This window comes from Ostrinia nubilalis, chromosome 22, assembly GCF_963855985.1.
Source record: "Ostrinia nubilalis chromosome 22, ilOstNubi1.1, whole genome shotgun sequence".
In the NCBI taxonomy this organism is placed as follows: domain Eukaryota; kingdom Metazoa; phylum Arthropoda; class Insecta; order Lepidoptera; family Crambidae; genus Ostrinia; species Ostrinia nubilalis.
The window spans coordinates 8,622,673-8,635,614 of record NC_087109.1 but is presented as its reverse complement, the minus strand read 5'-3'; the positions used below and the strand labels follow the sequence as shown (position 1 = coordinate 8,635,614).

The following is a 12,942-nucleotide window of genomic DNA, read 5'->3' as shown; positions in this document are numbered from 1 at the left end:
TTTGTTGTATTTTATCCCCTATTTTTTCCTTAGTTTTAAATGTTTTCCTGCACATAGCTTTGTTATGGCTTTGGCAATAATCTTAGCAGACGCGCTAAAGATATGTAGATAGGTCAACAGCTCAGTCTGCTGCCCTTTACGACGAGTCTATCTCGGCGACTGACTCATGCTATCGCAGCCCGAGTGGCGTGATGTCTAGATAAAAAAACAACAATGTTTACTACGCAACATAGGTACCAATTGCGTCAATAATACAATAAAAGTTGTTTTTAAAATTCCGCGAACTAATACGCAAATCGTATAGTGTAAATAAACATTCTTACACAATATTACGTTACGATATGCGATGTGTGGGCGTCGAATCCCATTTCAAGGTTGCTACGATGGCGGGAAACACAGCGAAAGTTGTGTATCCGCCAGCAACCACATAGAAACAATGAAATAATTCCATACTCATACTAGTTAATAATAAAACAGTTCTAGAACGTTAATTTAGCTAGACTTGCAGTCTGTCGAGAGCTTATTCAGGGACAAAATAAATAGTATGATGATGAACCCTGTTAACGATCTGCAAAATTCTCAAAGACGCATACATCTAAAATTTTATAGATGCTCATCATGAGGGTTCTCTACTCAGTAAGAAATGTATATCCGTTTTAATAAGTGCGCAAAATTATCGCTCAAGTTTATCAATAAACAAGTCTTGAAGAAAGAGATGTACAGCTGCATTACCAACGCTATAAACAGAGACAATGAATCTAGTGTCGATAAGGTAGAGAAGGCGGATACGTTTCATAACGAGTAAGACAGAGACAGCGGCAAAACAGTTTCTACAACACAATATTTTCCTTCACGGTTGGTACGCATGCGTCATTAAGTTCAACCAGGGAAGAACTCTAGAATTTCATTTTTTTTATATCTCTTATGGAATACTTACTACGCGTACGTAAATAGTGTTTAACGATTTATGAAAAGTAGGTACATACCTATTTTTTTTTAACTTATTTTAAAGGTTCAGCCTGAGTTTGTGGAATTCTGTCAATTACAGTTACAGAGTGAAACCTAGACCTTAAATATTTTACTTAGATTATTTATTATGGTCTACTATCTTCACATTCTTATTCTAAAAAAATTTCGCCCAGTGATTTATTTAATAATAAATTAGGAAGTTACGTTTGGGTTTGCTCAGTTTCTATCTATGTACCTACTAAGAAAATGTATTACCTATCGATGATCGTGTCGTGAATAAAGATTTTTTCTTTCTAATTTGAAAATTAACGAAAATAGGAACAGGAATTAAGTAGTTTCATTATTTCTTTCTTTTTTTCTTTCAAATTATTTTTGAGCAAGAGTTGCTTATCGTTCTTAACCAATCAGTGAATAAGAATTTATTTATTATCAATTTTCATAGCAGCTATTTAAGCGCGCATTTGCAGATTGTTCATTTCAGTAACGAAACTCTAGTCCTAAATGCGGCCCTGCCAGAATACAATCAGCTGTTTGTAATGACAGCTCTGACAAATACAAAATGGTTGAAAACTAAAGTTGGCAAACAAAGAAAGGCAGCGTAATATCGCGTTTTAACACGAAAAAACTGTATTTTTTAAGTGAAAGTTAGTTAGTTTAGTGTGTATTAAGTGTTTTGTGCACGATGTTGGATTTGGAAATCGTCCCTGAGCGTTCCCTGGGCTGTGATGCTTGGGAGTTCGTTCTAGGTAAGGCATCACGTATGTTTATTTCGTACGTCAGGCATTTGCGTTGTATTTCTATGGGCTGTTGCTTACGCAATGGTGTTTTCGTTGGGTATCATGAGCTGGACGCTGGGGTAGGATGCAGTTATGGCACATAATACCCAGGTCATCGAAGGTCTACATTGATTTTTTTCGCGAAGTGTCACGAGCAAGCCTTTGTGTTGGCTGGGTTTTGTTTATTTTTTTACTGGCAGTCTTGACCGTGAAATCGTTCGGGTTGCGTTGTTTTCATAACAATTTCACAAGTATTGTTTTTGTGGTCTTTGATTATTGACTATCTACCTAGGGATTATTAAAAAAAATGACAATGAAAAACAGTTACCTTCAAAATAAATAATTTGATGATCCAATTAGACTTTTTCCACTTTGAATTATCATTTTGTATAAATACCTTCATAAAGCACTTTCAAATCTACCTCACACTAGTCAAAAAGTGTAAATTATTGTAAAATAAATAAAACAGGAAGGTAAATACCTACTTTGCCTAATTTATTTTATTATAATGTAAAAAACTAAGCCAAGCTTATATTAAAGGACTAGTTAATAACTAAACGTAATTAAATACATAAGAATACATTAAGTACAAAATACATTACAAACATTATGATGCTGGATATAAATGCTAGTGGTTGTGGTATAATATGTTTTGCAGCCATTGGGAGTCCAACCCGCGTACACAATTTGACACTTAGAGACATTAAGCAATAAGCCGTCCAGTGCTCATGCAAAAACCACAACCATTTCGTAAAAAAACTCAATTAAATGTAATGTTAATTTAGTTTAAAAAATTCTAATAAGATTAGTGTCATAAATGATGATACCTGTCTTTATAAACGCTATGGAGGGTAGGTAGGTAATTAATAAATTGAAGTTAAATTTTCTTACCCTACATTCCTAATAGCAATTAGAAACCAATAAAATTCTAATAGCATAATATTATGTATGTGCAATACATTTAATTATTTTTAAAACAATAAGGACAATGCTCTAATACATTGCAATTTTAAAAAATACATTTGCTACTCATCACTAGCAAGCAATCAAATATAAATCTGTTGAATTAATGCAATTTTAAAAAATACATTTGCTGTTCATCATCACTAGCAATCAAATATTAACCCTTTAACCACCGGAATATTCATATAATCATAATATAATCACGGACTGAGTATTTAAACGGCTGTTAATCTGTCTCAGTAATGCAATTTTAAAAAATACATTTGCTACTCGAACAATCAAATATAAATCTGTCACATTAAACCAGGTCTCCTTATTTAGGTGAAAAAGCACATTCAAGTTGAAGATAAGGCCTTTGTCATTAACATGGAGTCATTAAACTCAATGCTACAACTACACTAACGTACAGTGCGCAGCGAAATATTATGTAGGATATTTTTAAATTATTTTACCTTCTAAAATTAAATTATTATTTTTGCACGATAGAGTAAAATTACTTTAAGTTTAATTAATAGTAGTAGAACAAAGTTGGTATTACTTGCTTATTTTCTTAATTTATTTTACTTTATATTTTGTTTATTATAGGGATATTGTAATAATTAGATAAATGTAACACAATTAACACAAACCAGGAACACAGAATAGGTTTAATGTTTTATTATTATTTTACCTATGTTAATTCTAGTGTGATTTTTTTCCAATTAGAAAATTTAGAGGAAAGTTTAGGGTTATTAATAGTCCATTAACAGTGAGATAAAATCATGAAATAAATTGATTATTATTTAATTTTTAGCATTAAGAGATGCATCTCAAACTAATTTGAAAATTAGAAATAACTTGAAAAAGTCGAACTGCCTGATGCTCATCCAGTGACTAAGTAGCTCAGTTGGAAGAGCAGTCGCCCGGCAAGCGGAAGGTCGTGGGTTCGATTCCCGCCTTAGGCAGTTCGATTTTTTCAAGTTATTTATAATTTTCAAATTGATTATTATCATTGAGTGTACATCAATGTTTTTGTTACGAAAAAGCAAAACAGCTGCACTTGTGTTGCAATCCTTTATCTTTAGTGCATGTGTTCTTTATTTCCTTCATTGGGTATTACTCACTGGATAATTAATCAAATTGCGTATTTAAATTACGTTTCAAATTCGCTAAATAAGTTAACGTACCATTAATTAATTGTTTTTTTTTTGTTCTTCCTGCTATTTCTGAAGGCTTGGTACAGTCAGTCTCATAATTTCATAAAAGATTATACGAACGAACTTTTAACGAAGTTAGAGTAGAACATTGTCAAAAGTGGAGTAAAACTACCCGTCTTGCCACAACACTTGTTTGTTTTTCTTTAAAAACCTATAGTAATGAGAATTTTGCATCTAAGATGATAAACTTACCTAAACTAATTTAAAACTTGAAAAAATCAAAGCCTCTGATGGGAATCGAACCCGCCATCTTTTGCTCACCGGGTGACTGCTCTGCTGACCAATCTCCGAGGCGGTCGATTTTTAAAGTAATAAATATAAATTATAGATCCTGGGTCTTATTAAAATCCAATAGGTCTATGCTCGCACCACAAACGATACCAACTTTATATTACACATGGCGATGAGTAGATTTTTGTAATACAATGCAATAGTGATAATGATAATGATAATGATAACCTTTAATGTCCTATTAAATCCATTGTTCTGTGTTGCTATGTATGAATCTCATTGTCCGTCTGTTTCACAATCGTTGGCGGTACCTATGTGATAATAAAGTAGACTGCATTGATTTGAGGCTTGTTCTATCAATTTAATAATAATATTATTATTATTTATTATGATTCGAAGAATGCCTTTCTTGACGGACATGAGAAAGGATTAACTTAAATAACTCAATTACCTATCTATTTAGTTAGACGAACGAAAGAAACTAAGGACTTCTTGGCGGGAATCTGAAGCGTCATGTTAGCGGTTATGTTTTATTTCCTCAAATTCGTGTTTAGGCGACTATTAATGTGTAATAATGGTGGATTATTAACCATTGAGTGTTCGTGAACGTGCATGAGTGTGGGCAAGTGAAGCAAAACAGTGCATCGTGATTCTTCGGGTTCTCTCAAGTTGTCCATAGGAGGTCTCAGTAAAGCACCACAACTTTACTGAGACTCAAAGGGTGGGAGGGGTATCATCTATCATCCTTCATTATATCATTACTTGATCTCATTTTGTAACTCGTATCACATAAATACTTGAAAATGGCACAAATGAAGTCGACCTCGACGTGTATTGCCAACATCATCAAAAAAGAAGAAGAAGAAAGAAACTAACAGAATTTCTTGAATAATATAATAATAAACACTCTAAATCACTTAGTCTTCAGCAGTTTTATGAGCGATGACGACCAGACAGAATTAAATAACGTCCCTGTGTTGGAAAAAATCTTACGTAGGTATATCGCACATCCAGGTAAACTATGTTGCAAATAATTCGTTGTTCTGAAATAGGCCCCTTTTTGCAATAAAAATGTACAGTTTTATTTGCTGTCGACTGTACATAAAATTCCCGTAAACTTAATCGACATTGCTAGTGAATGGGAAGGGAAATCAAATTGGTGTCTTGGGGCCATCTTCATTCTTCACCTTGCTAGTTTTATTTTCTTATTTTAGTCTACTATCGATCCGTCTGGCCACATGGTTGCGAGTGGAATGCATGGGGGAGAAAACGTAATTATTTATTTATTTAGAGTTTACTACATGCACATAACACTGTAGACTGTACATAAGGCGGACTTAATGCCAGACGGCATTCTCCTCCAGACAACATGATCTGAGGGCCAAACTCTAGCAAACTACTTAGTTAAGTAATTTATTTTAAAGTCAATAATTCTACAAAGCCCAACATCTCTTTAATGAAATAAATAATATCTACCAACAGTTAGAATTTGATAAAAAAAGAATGATAAAAAAAATCTTTAAAGCCCTAACTCTAAAGTGAACATTTAAAATCGTTCATCCCGTTTATTTTATTACTGTCCACAAACAAGCCTTCTTTGAACTTCAGTTAATGAGTTTAAAAAAATCATGTTCAAATGCAAGATTTTCTAAATCCCAAGGGATTTGAAACGTCAACTCCATTAAAATCGCCAAAGCTTCAAGCTTTGCCGGCCGTGAGCCCTGTAACGTTCACTAGAGTTGCGAAAGATAGTAGTCGATAGTTTTTCGATAGCAGGTCGATATAGCCAGAATCCTAGTGAATATTATAGAACATGACAATAGCTAGCATCGAGTGAGATATTGCAACACACATTATCGATCAAAACTATCGCAATTTTGACGTATTTATAATTCCAATCGATAGTAGGTACCAGAAGAAATTACAGACCTAGAAAATGTAACATTTGTGACAGATTCAATTTAGTAATCCGCTACGTAATTTTTTTACGTAATTTAACTACATATGTATTTTGTTTTGTATAACTATCGCGTAATTCAGTCTGGCACGAATCTTCATTATTTTTCCGTGTAGGTAACTGAATTTCAGGATCATCTATCGATAGTATTGAACATCACTAACATTCACTAATTAGGTTAGCTACATAACTACCCTCCTCTTTCTATTTGCATACCGGAACGGACGCTAGTAGGGTAGGTACCTCAACTTTGTGAAGCTCTGTATTGACGAAGGTATTATCGTGGTATTATTCATTCATTAGTCGTACAGTCGGACATAAATATGAATATTGTACCCATATTTTTCATCTTTCTCTAAGCTTTACGTTAATTTTTATAAGTGACTTAAATACGAAAAATTATTATCATAATAAAACTGGGAATTATCGTATTAATTTTCCTTACAAATTCCTAGGTAAAATTTATTCTGATTCTTAAGGATATTATTAATTAATATTGATTTTTTCTGCTCTTCCTGAGCGTGGTTCTTCTTCAATCGTATTCTTCCAAAACGTTGATATCATCGTAAGGCCAAAAAACTTCTCTCATACATCCGAGGCGGATCAGAAATATCGAAATTTTATTATTCAGCTGAAAACTTGAAAATAATCAAAACAGGATAAGATTAAAGATGTTATTGCGTTCAAAATTTCCTGTACTATGACCTCTTAGCAAAATATCGGTGCAAATCCCATAGTAGATTAACGTATTTTGTTTTGTTGATTGTCCTTGATGTTATCATAACACGCAATAGCGATTTGCAAATATTTGACTGTGACGAATGCGAGTGATAACACTTTATTTTAATTGAAAAGATATATTTCCAATAACATGTTTTCAAAAGTATATTGATACGTGAAATTCCACGTTATAAAATATTTATTTTTAATTAATAGGTACTTATTGTAAAAAAAACTGTTTTAAAGTGTTGAGGCGTCGTTTTATCCAGTAAACGACAATGATATTATAGAACTATAGATATGTTACATTCATAGAAATTACGATTTTAATCCGTGCCGAGCTATTCCAAATTGCACACATTGACAAATGTAACTGATAAGTGAAACAAAAGATACGAAATAGCACGCAAATGAAAGAGATAGCTATAGTTTTAACGATTCTGCACTAACTAATCTATGTCCGCAGCGCACGCATCCTTATCGCTCTAACGTCAAAACAAGATCGCTTTCTCTTTCTTAACTTGAACATGGCGCATGGCGTCTTGATTGTTTGCATAAATAATTGAAAATATAAATACTAAATAATTTTGCATAATCACATGTGGTAAGAGATCCCTTGTATTTTGTTAACTTTAGAGTCATAACTGGTACACTTTCGAAACACACACGATGGCATTTTTTATTTATTTTGAAGAACACAGGAACTTACGGTGTGGTACGCACGCGATTGCGCACGACGCAGGCCACACGAAGACTAAACACAAGACGTCCCAATTGGGACGTATTTGAGTATTCACAGCGCGAGCGCTTATAACATATCTGCTTTTGTTTTTATATAATATCATTGGTAAACGAAATATCTCTGTTAATTGTGGATTACAATAATATGAGACAATAAACACGTAGTTAAAATTGAATTATTGCTTAATTCAATTTTAACTGATCGTCACTTACCATCAGGTCAAGAACTACCTCGTTGTGGGTAAAAAAAAAATCTTTTTTAGAACAAACCTAGGATAGTGACCTCAATTCTTCTGATTCGTCTGGACAGCGTGAGGAGTGTAAGCCTAATCCTCCGTTTGCCTCTGATAAAGAGAAAACCTTAGAGACAGCCATTCTCCTGCAGTGGAGACATACGCCCGTATTCACAAACATTACTATGAGGTCTCACAGTGCGCGTGGACGCACAGGGTGACACATGAACCAATCACAGAGCTTTGTTCAACGCTGTGCGTTCGATTTGCCGCTTCACTTAAGCAAGTATCGTTTGTGAATACGGGCGTAAATGACCAGACGATGATGGGAGTAGGGCTATTTCCCAATTTTTCACCTGTTTTGTAAGCAGGAATGTAAGTTGAAAATTGATTTACAGAACACCGCACGCGTGACGTTCAAATTCAAGTACAGTCTGCCCAAATTACCTGGGTCGCTGGCTTGCGAATCAAATCAAATCAAAAAGGAATTTGTGAATAAGTAATTGACGAAACAAACAACTATAATTATTTTACTACTTAATATTTTTTTATTAATTATTATAATGTATAATAGATGTTTATTCCATACGTCATATTCCATGTATACCACGTGACGTGACATCGTCGCAAGCGCAGCCATGTGATCTAAATGTACTCGATAAACCCTTACCGATAACGGCCATTGCTGGAAATACATTGTTTTGCCGAAAGTTTATTGACACTTCAATGTTTTTGATTACTGATCAGACTTACGTAACGGTGACGGTCATCAATAATACGTTTATTATGGTTTGATAAATGATAATAATAGGCCCATATTATGAAACGATGGCCCAATCAATCAATCACTAAAATCAATCCTTTTTCTTTGATTTTCACCAATAGATAGAACCTAGAAAATGGGACTTAGGTGCCATACAGGTTGTGGTAGACCGAAGCTCAAGCAAAATTGACAAGATAGTTACATAAATAATGAGGAGTACAAACGTATTATGTCACTTTAGTTATTTGCTACGATTAAAATGACCTAATTATTTGAGTTGTCCGTGTAGCGTGACGGGAAGCGGTAGAGAATAGGCTAGTTTCCTAAAAATTGCAATTTTAAGCACTCATTGACGTCACGGGCCTCTTCTTTTGAACTTTGGCGCGCTGTATCTCTTTAAATTTTCATTAGTTTGAAAAAGTGAAAAATAGGTGTCGAGTATTTTTTGATAAGTTAACTGACGGACTAATTAAAACTCTTGCTTTTTAACCCAGGAAACACCCCTATTCTAGGATTCTCGGCTGAACAATCCATAAAGCTATCTGAGTGTTAAAACCCCGTCATCATCATCATCATCATCATCTCAGCCATAGGACGTCCACTGCTGAACATAGGCCTCCCCCAATGCGTTCCATGTTGCCCGGTTGGTGCGGCCTGCGTCCAACGCCCGCAGTGTAAAACCCCGTACCATTGATATAATATTTAGATTCTAGAAATCTAGAGCAGTAATCGTTAGTTTTGCACAGAAGTTAATATTGTCATGTTCTTTTCTAGATACATATATCCTTTTATGGAAGCCTATATGAGGATAGGAGGAGAGCGGACGGCCTTCTCTCATATCTCCATAAACATTTCCCCAAATTACAAGTAGGGAGTTCCCCAAGATTGAAATGTCAATAATGTGTTCGAAACATCGCAAAATGGAACAAAATATCTGCATCTTACTGTACCACTACTACTTACACGTGCCGTCAATTTGCGCTGTTATTTTTTATTACTTTCTAACGCGAAACTTTATTATTTCAGGGATGCATTTCTCCCAAGCCGTCGCCATCATCCAGAGTCAAGTGGGCACAATAAGAGGAGTACAAGTACTATATAGTGATCAGGTACGCTATTGCCAGTTAAAAATAAATAAAGGTTGATAGGATCTTCATCCTCCAGGACTTCCATCCTCCTATTTTTTCCTGATTAATTTATTTGCCACCATGTAAATTTTTTCCTGGGACAAACTTGGCCTTTACTGGTCGAGTTCTTAGTGGAGTCAAATTGTAGATCCTGGCTACACAGGACTTGGAACGAGAGGTGGGAACAGTCCCGTAACTTAATGTCGAACTACAGACAGACAGTAAGTGGCCCGGTGACCTAGTTAAGATTTCCAGGAATTCAATGAATTCAAAACGTCCCAGGGTCGTTCGTGTGGCGTACGTAGGTCTATATCTAGCTCTGAACTTCTTTATGATGATGATCACCCAAAGGGTGAACTAGCATTCAAGACCTAGCTGGTTCATGCTAATGTAACCAATATCATACAGGGTAAAGTTTTTTTTGGACGCAGACGTCTTTGGAAAGGCAGTGTTGTTAGTAGGGTGCTTTGCGGTCCTGAAAAATAAGTTTGTTTTTAATCTCGATACAATATTAGAGATATAGAAAATTGCGCATTTTTGCGGAATGCACGTTCTGCGTCAGACCCGATGGAAACTCTTAGTATTGAGCTAAATATTTGTTACATTAATCTCTATTGTTTAATTACCTAGACGATGCTTTTGTGAAACGTTCTGTCTAATTTTATTTTTGTTCACAGAATCCGTTATCAGTGGAACTAGTAATAAATATGCCACAGGACGGCGTGCGGTTAATATTCGATCCGGTGGCGCAGCGGCTCAAGATTATAGAGATATACAATATGAAATTAGTTAAACTTAGGTATTGGTAAGTATTCTTTGTTATTTTTATACATACACAACTATAGTTACTAGTTGACCCATTGATAGATCGCTGTCAATTACGGAAGATGGCCAAGTTCACAAAATAATTGATTTAAAAATAACTCATCGTAATTTTCCAATATTTTACAAAAAGGATTTCTGTGTCTGACAGGAGAAGCGTATTAACCCGTAGGTCCCAGTAAATCGTCAGAAATGTTCCTTTATTAGAATTATCATAACGATGGCTGGCGCTACATTCATCATCATCATCATCATCATCCTCCTACCTTCGTATAACTCGAATCATCTGTCGCCATCGTGTTTCTTACCGCATTTGCCTCACTGGATGGGGTCTGCGATCCGGTCAAAGTAATCAAACATTATGCAGACAGCATTTACTTTGACCTGACCGCAGATCTCATTGATTGGAACAAATCCGAAAAAATCACAAGCCCTTTTGATTTGACCCCTCTTGAAGAAATCTAGGGGTAAAGGCAGGCCTGGCTCACTCCGCGCGGTACATCCGATAATTACCTACAGCGAAGCGCCCCGCCGGCGGGTATTATATCAGTCGAGTGTCACGCGCGCGCCCGTCGGGACTTGATGTTTTGCCTTTAATAAATAATTTCTTTTGAATACAATTTATGATGTTTTAAGAATTTTATCGTTAAAATATTAACTATTACCTTTCCGTGTAGGTAAATGAAACGGAAGAGTAACATCGATACACCAAATTACGACAAGCTAGTTCTTTTACCATAATGCATAGGTACCCCAACAATATTCAGTAAAAAATAAATTGTTGCCAAAGTACAGCGAGTAACATTAGATTAAGTTTGTGCAAAGCCAAATACAAATATGATTTTCGGGTGATGCCTCTCGTTCTAGGATGTAGTAGCCGTTTCGTGTTTGCGTAGTAAGCAGGTAGGTATGATGTCATTCTTTCTTCTGTGATAGTAGGTATGTTTAATTTATTTGTCTTATGTTAAAATAGGTATGAATGAAGACATTGTATTAAAATAAGTACTTTTTTATCCTAAGTAGGTATATTTAAAATGTTATTTTTACAAAGGTAAAATAACACTAATACTTACCTACATACGTACCTCATTACAAATACCTAAGTAGATTAATTCTATTTTTTCACTAGACAGCATAGAAACCCTAGCAGCGTAAGAAGAGTTCAGAGGCACGCGATAGAAAGAGACAAAACTTGTAGGTGAATAAAATTGTAGGTACGTAGTGCTGTGCGAGCTGAATTCCACTGTATCGCGTCGTAGCAAGACTCGCATTTATTTAAATCGTCTTGCGGAGTAATCCTTCTGTACCTGTACTATTACTTATTCTGTGGTAAAGGCAAGAGTTTAGAAGTTTATTTACCTTCGCGGACAAAGTCGAGAAAGGCCACCAGTTACAAACAAACTCGGGTTCAGCAGTATGGATTATACGCTCATATTTGCTCTCCTTTATAAATAAAACCCATAACGCTTACAGCGATTCCTGAAAATAGCTCGGATTAATTATGCAGGTCCGGCTGGCTGCCTCATTAGCGAAACGGGATATGTGTCCCTTTCACTCTTTCCGCCATACTCATGTTAGTGAAAAAGACCGTACATCAGTCTTTTTCACTTCTGAAAGTTTCACGAAAAAGGCCGGAATAGGAAATTATTATTTTAGCATCAGCAATCGTGGGGTTTGTATTTTAAAATGATCGCGTTCGTGACCCTTGTTAATTTTTACTATAAGTTATTGCTGGTATACTAAAAGGTGGTTTTCTCAAAACTCTTCGGGTTAAGTCTTTGATTAGGACAGCAAAAATCTCATTTATCAAATTACCCTCCTTTTGGCGCAGTTGAGTAAAAAAAAACAAAAAAAAACTTCATTTCTTTACCACAATTGATCCTGAGTGTTCATGTATTTACACTTACTTTTCTTATTGTTACATAATATTTGAAAAATAATTCACGTGACAAATACCTGTCTATAAATAGGCGAAAAATGGACAGTTCCGTTAATTTCTAGTCGCTTTAGCATGATGATGATGAGACAGCACAACATTCGCTACCCTATAATAGCCCTGAAGGTATAAGGAAATCTTAATTAGCAATCGTATAGATAGCGAACCGTTGTCTCCGGCTATCTGGCAGTTAAGATAACCGAGGGTTATGGCCAGTTATCGGCGGTCGGGTCAGCCGGGCCCCATAGGAACGAGCGATAATAAGGTGTGACAGGCTTAGCTTTATTAATGTGGTGAGATTCTTATGCATGTCACCGTAAAATTGTGAATTCCGTCAGATTATAATCTGACGTAGTTAGATTACAATCTAAACTAACCCACTATTAGTTTCTAATCTCACGCGTTATATTATAAACTGACGAAGTTCATAATTCCACGTTGACATGCACATTCCACGCTCCTCCTAAACGGTAGCGTCAATTTCAAAGTCTCTGCGGTAAAATGTATA

At 35.3% G+C, this 12,942-nt stretch overlaps 1 protein-coding gene across 1 annotated transcript in view; it reads left to right on the top strand.

Annotated features, from left to right (window-relative positions):
- Nucleotides 1-1,472: 1,472 nt before the first annotated feature.
- LOC135083066 (PHAF1 protein CG7083) overlaps nucleotides 1,473-12,942 on the top strand; it is a 35,809-nt gene continuing 24,339 nt past the window's right edge. The window contains exons 1-3 of the mRNA XM_063977829.1: nucleotides 1,473-1,715; nucleotides 9,576-9,658; nucleotides 10,354-10,481. Of these exons, the coding sequence (XP_063833899.1) occupies nucleotides 1,652-1,715; nucleotides 9,576-9,658; nucleotides 10,354-10,481 (275 nt within the window). The 5' untranslated portion in view covers nucleotides 1,473-1,651. The remainder of the gene's footprint in view (nucleotides 1,716-9,575; nucleotides 9,659-10,353; nucleotides 10,482-12,942) is intronic.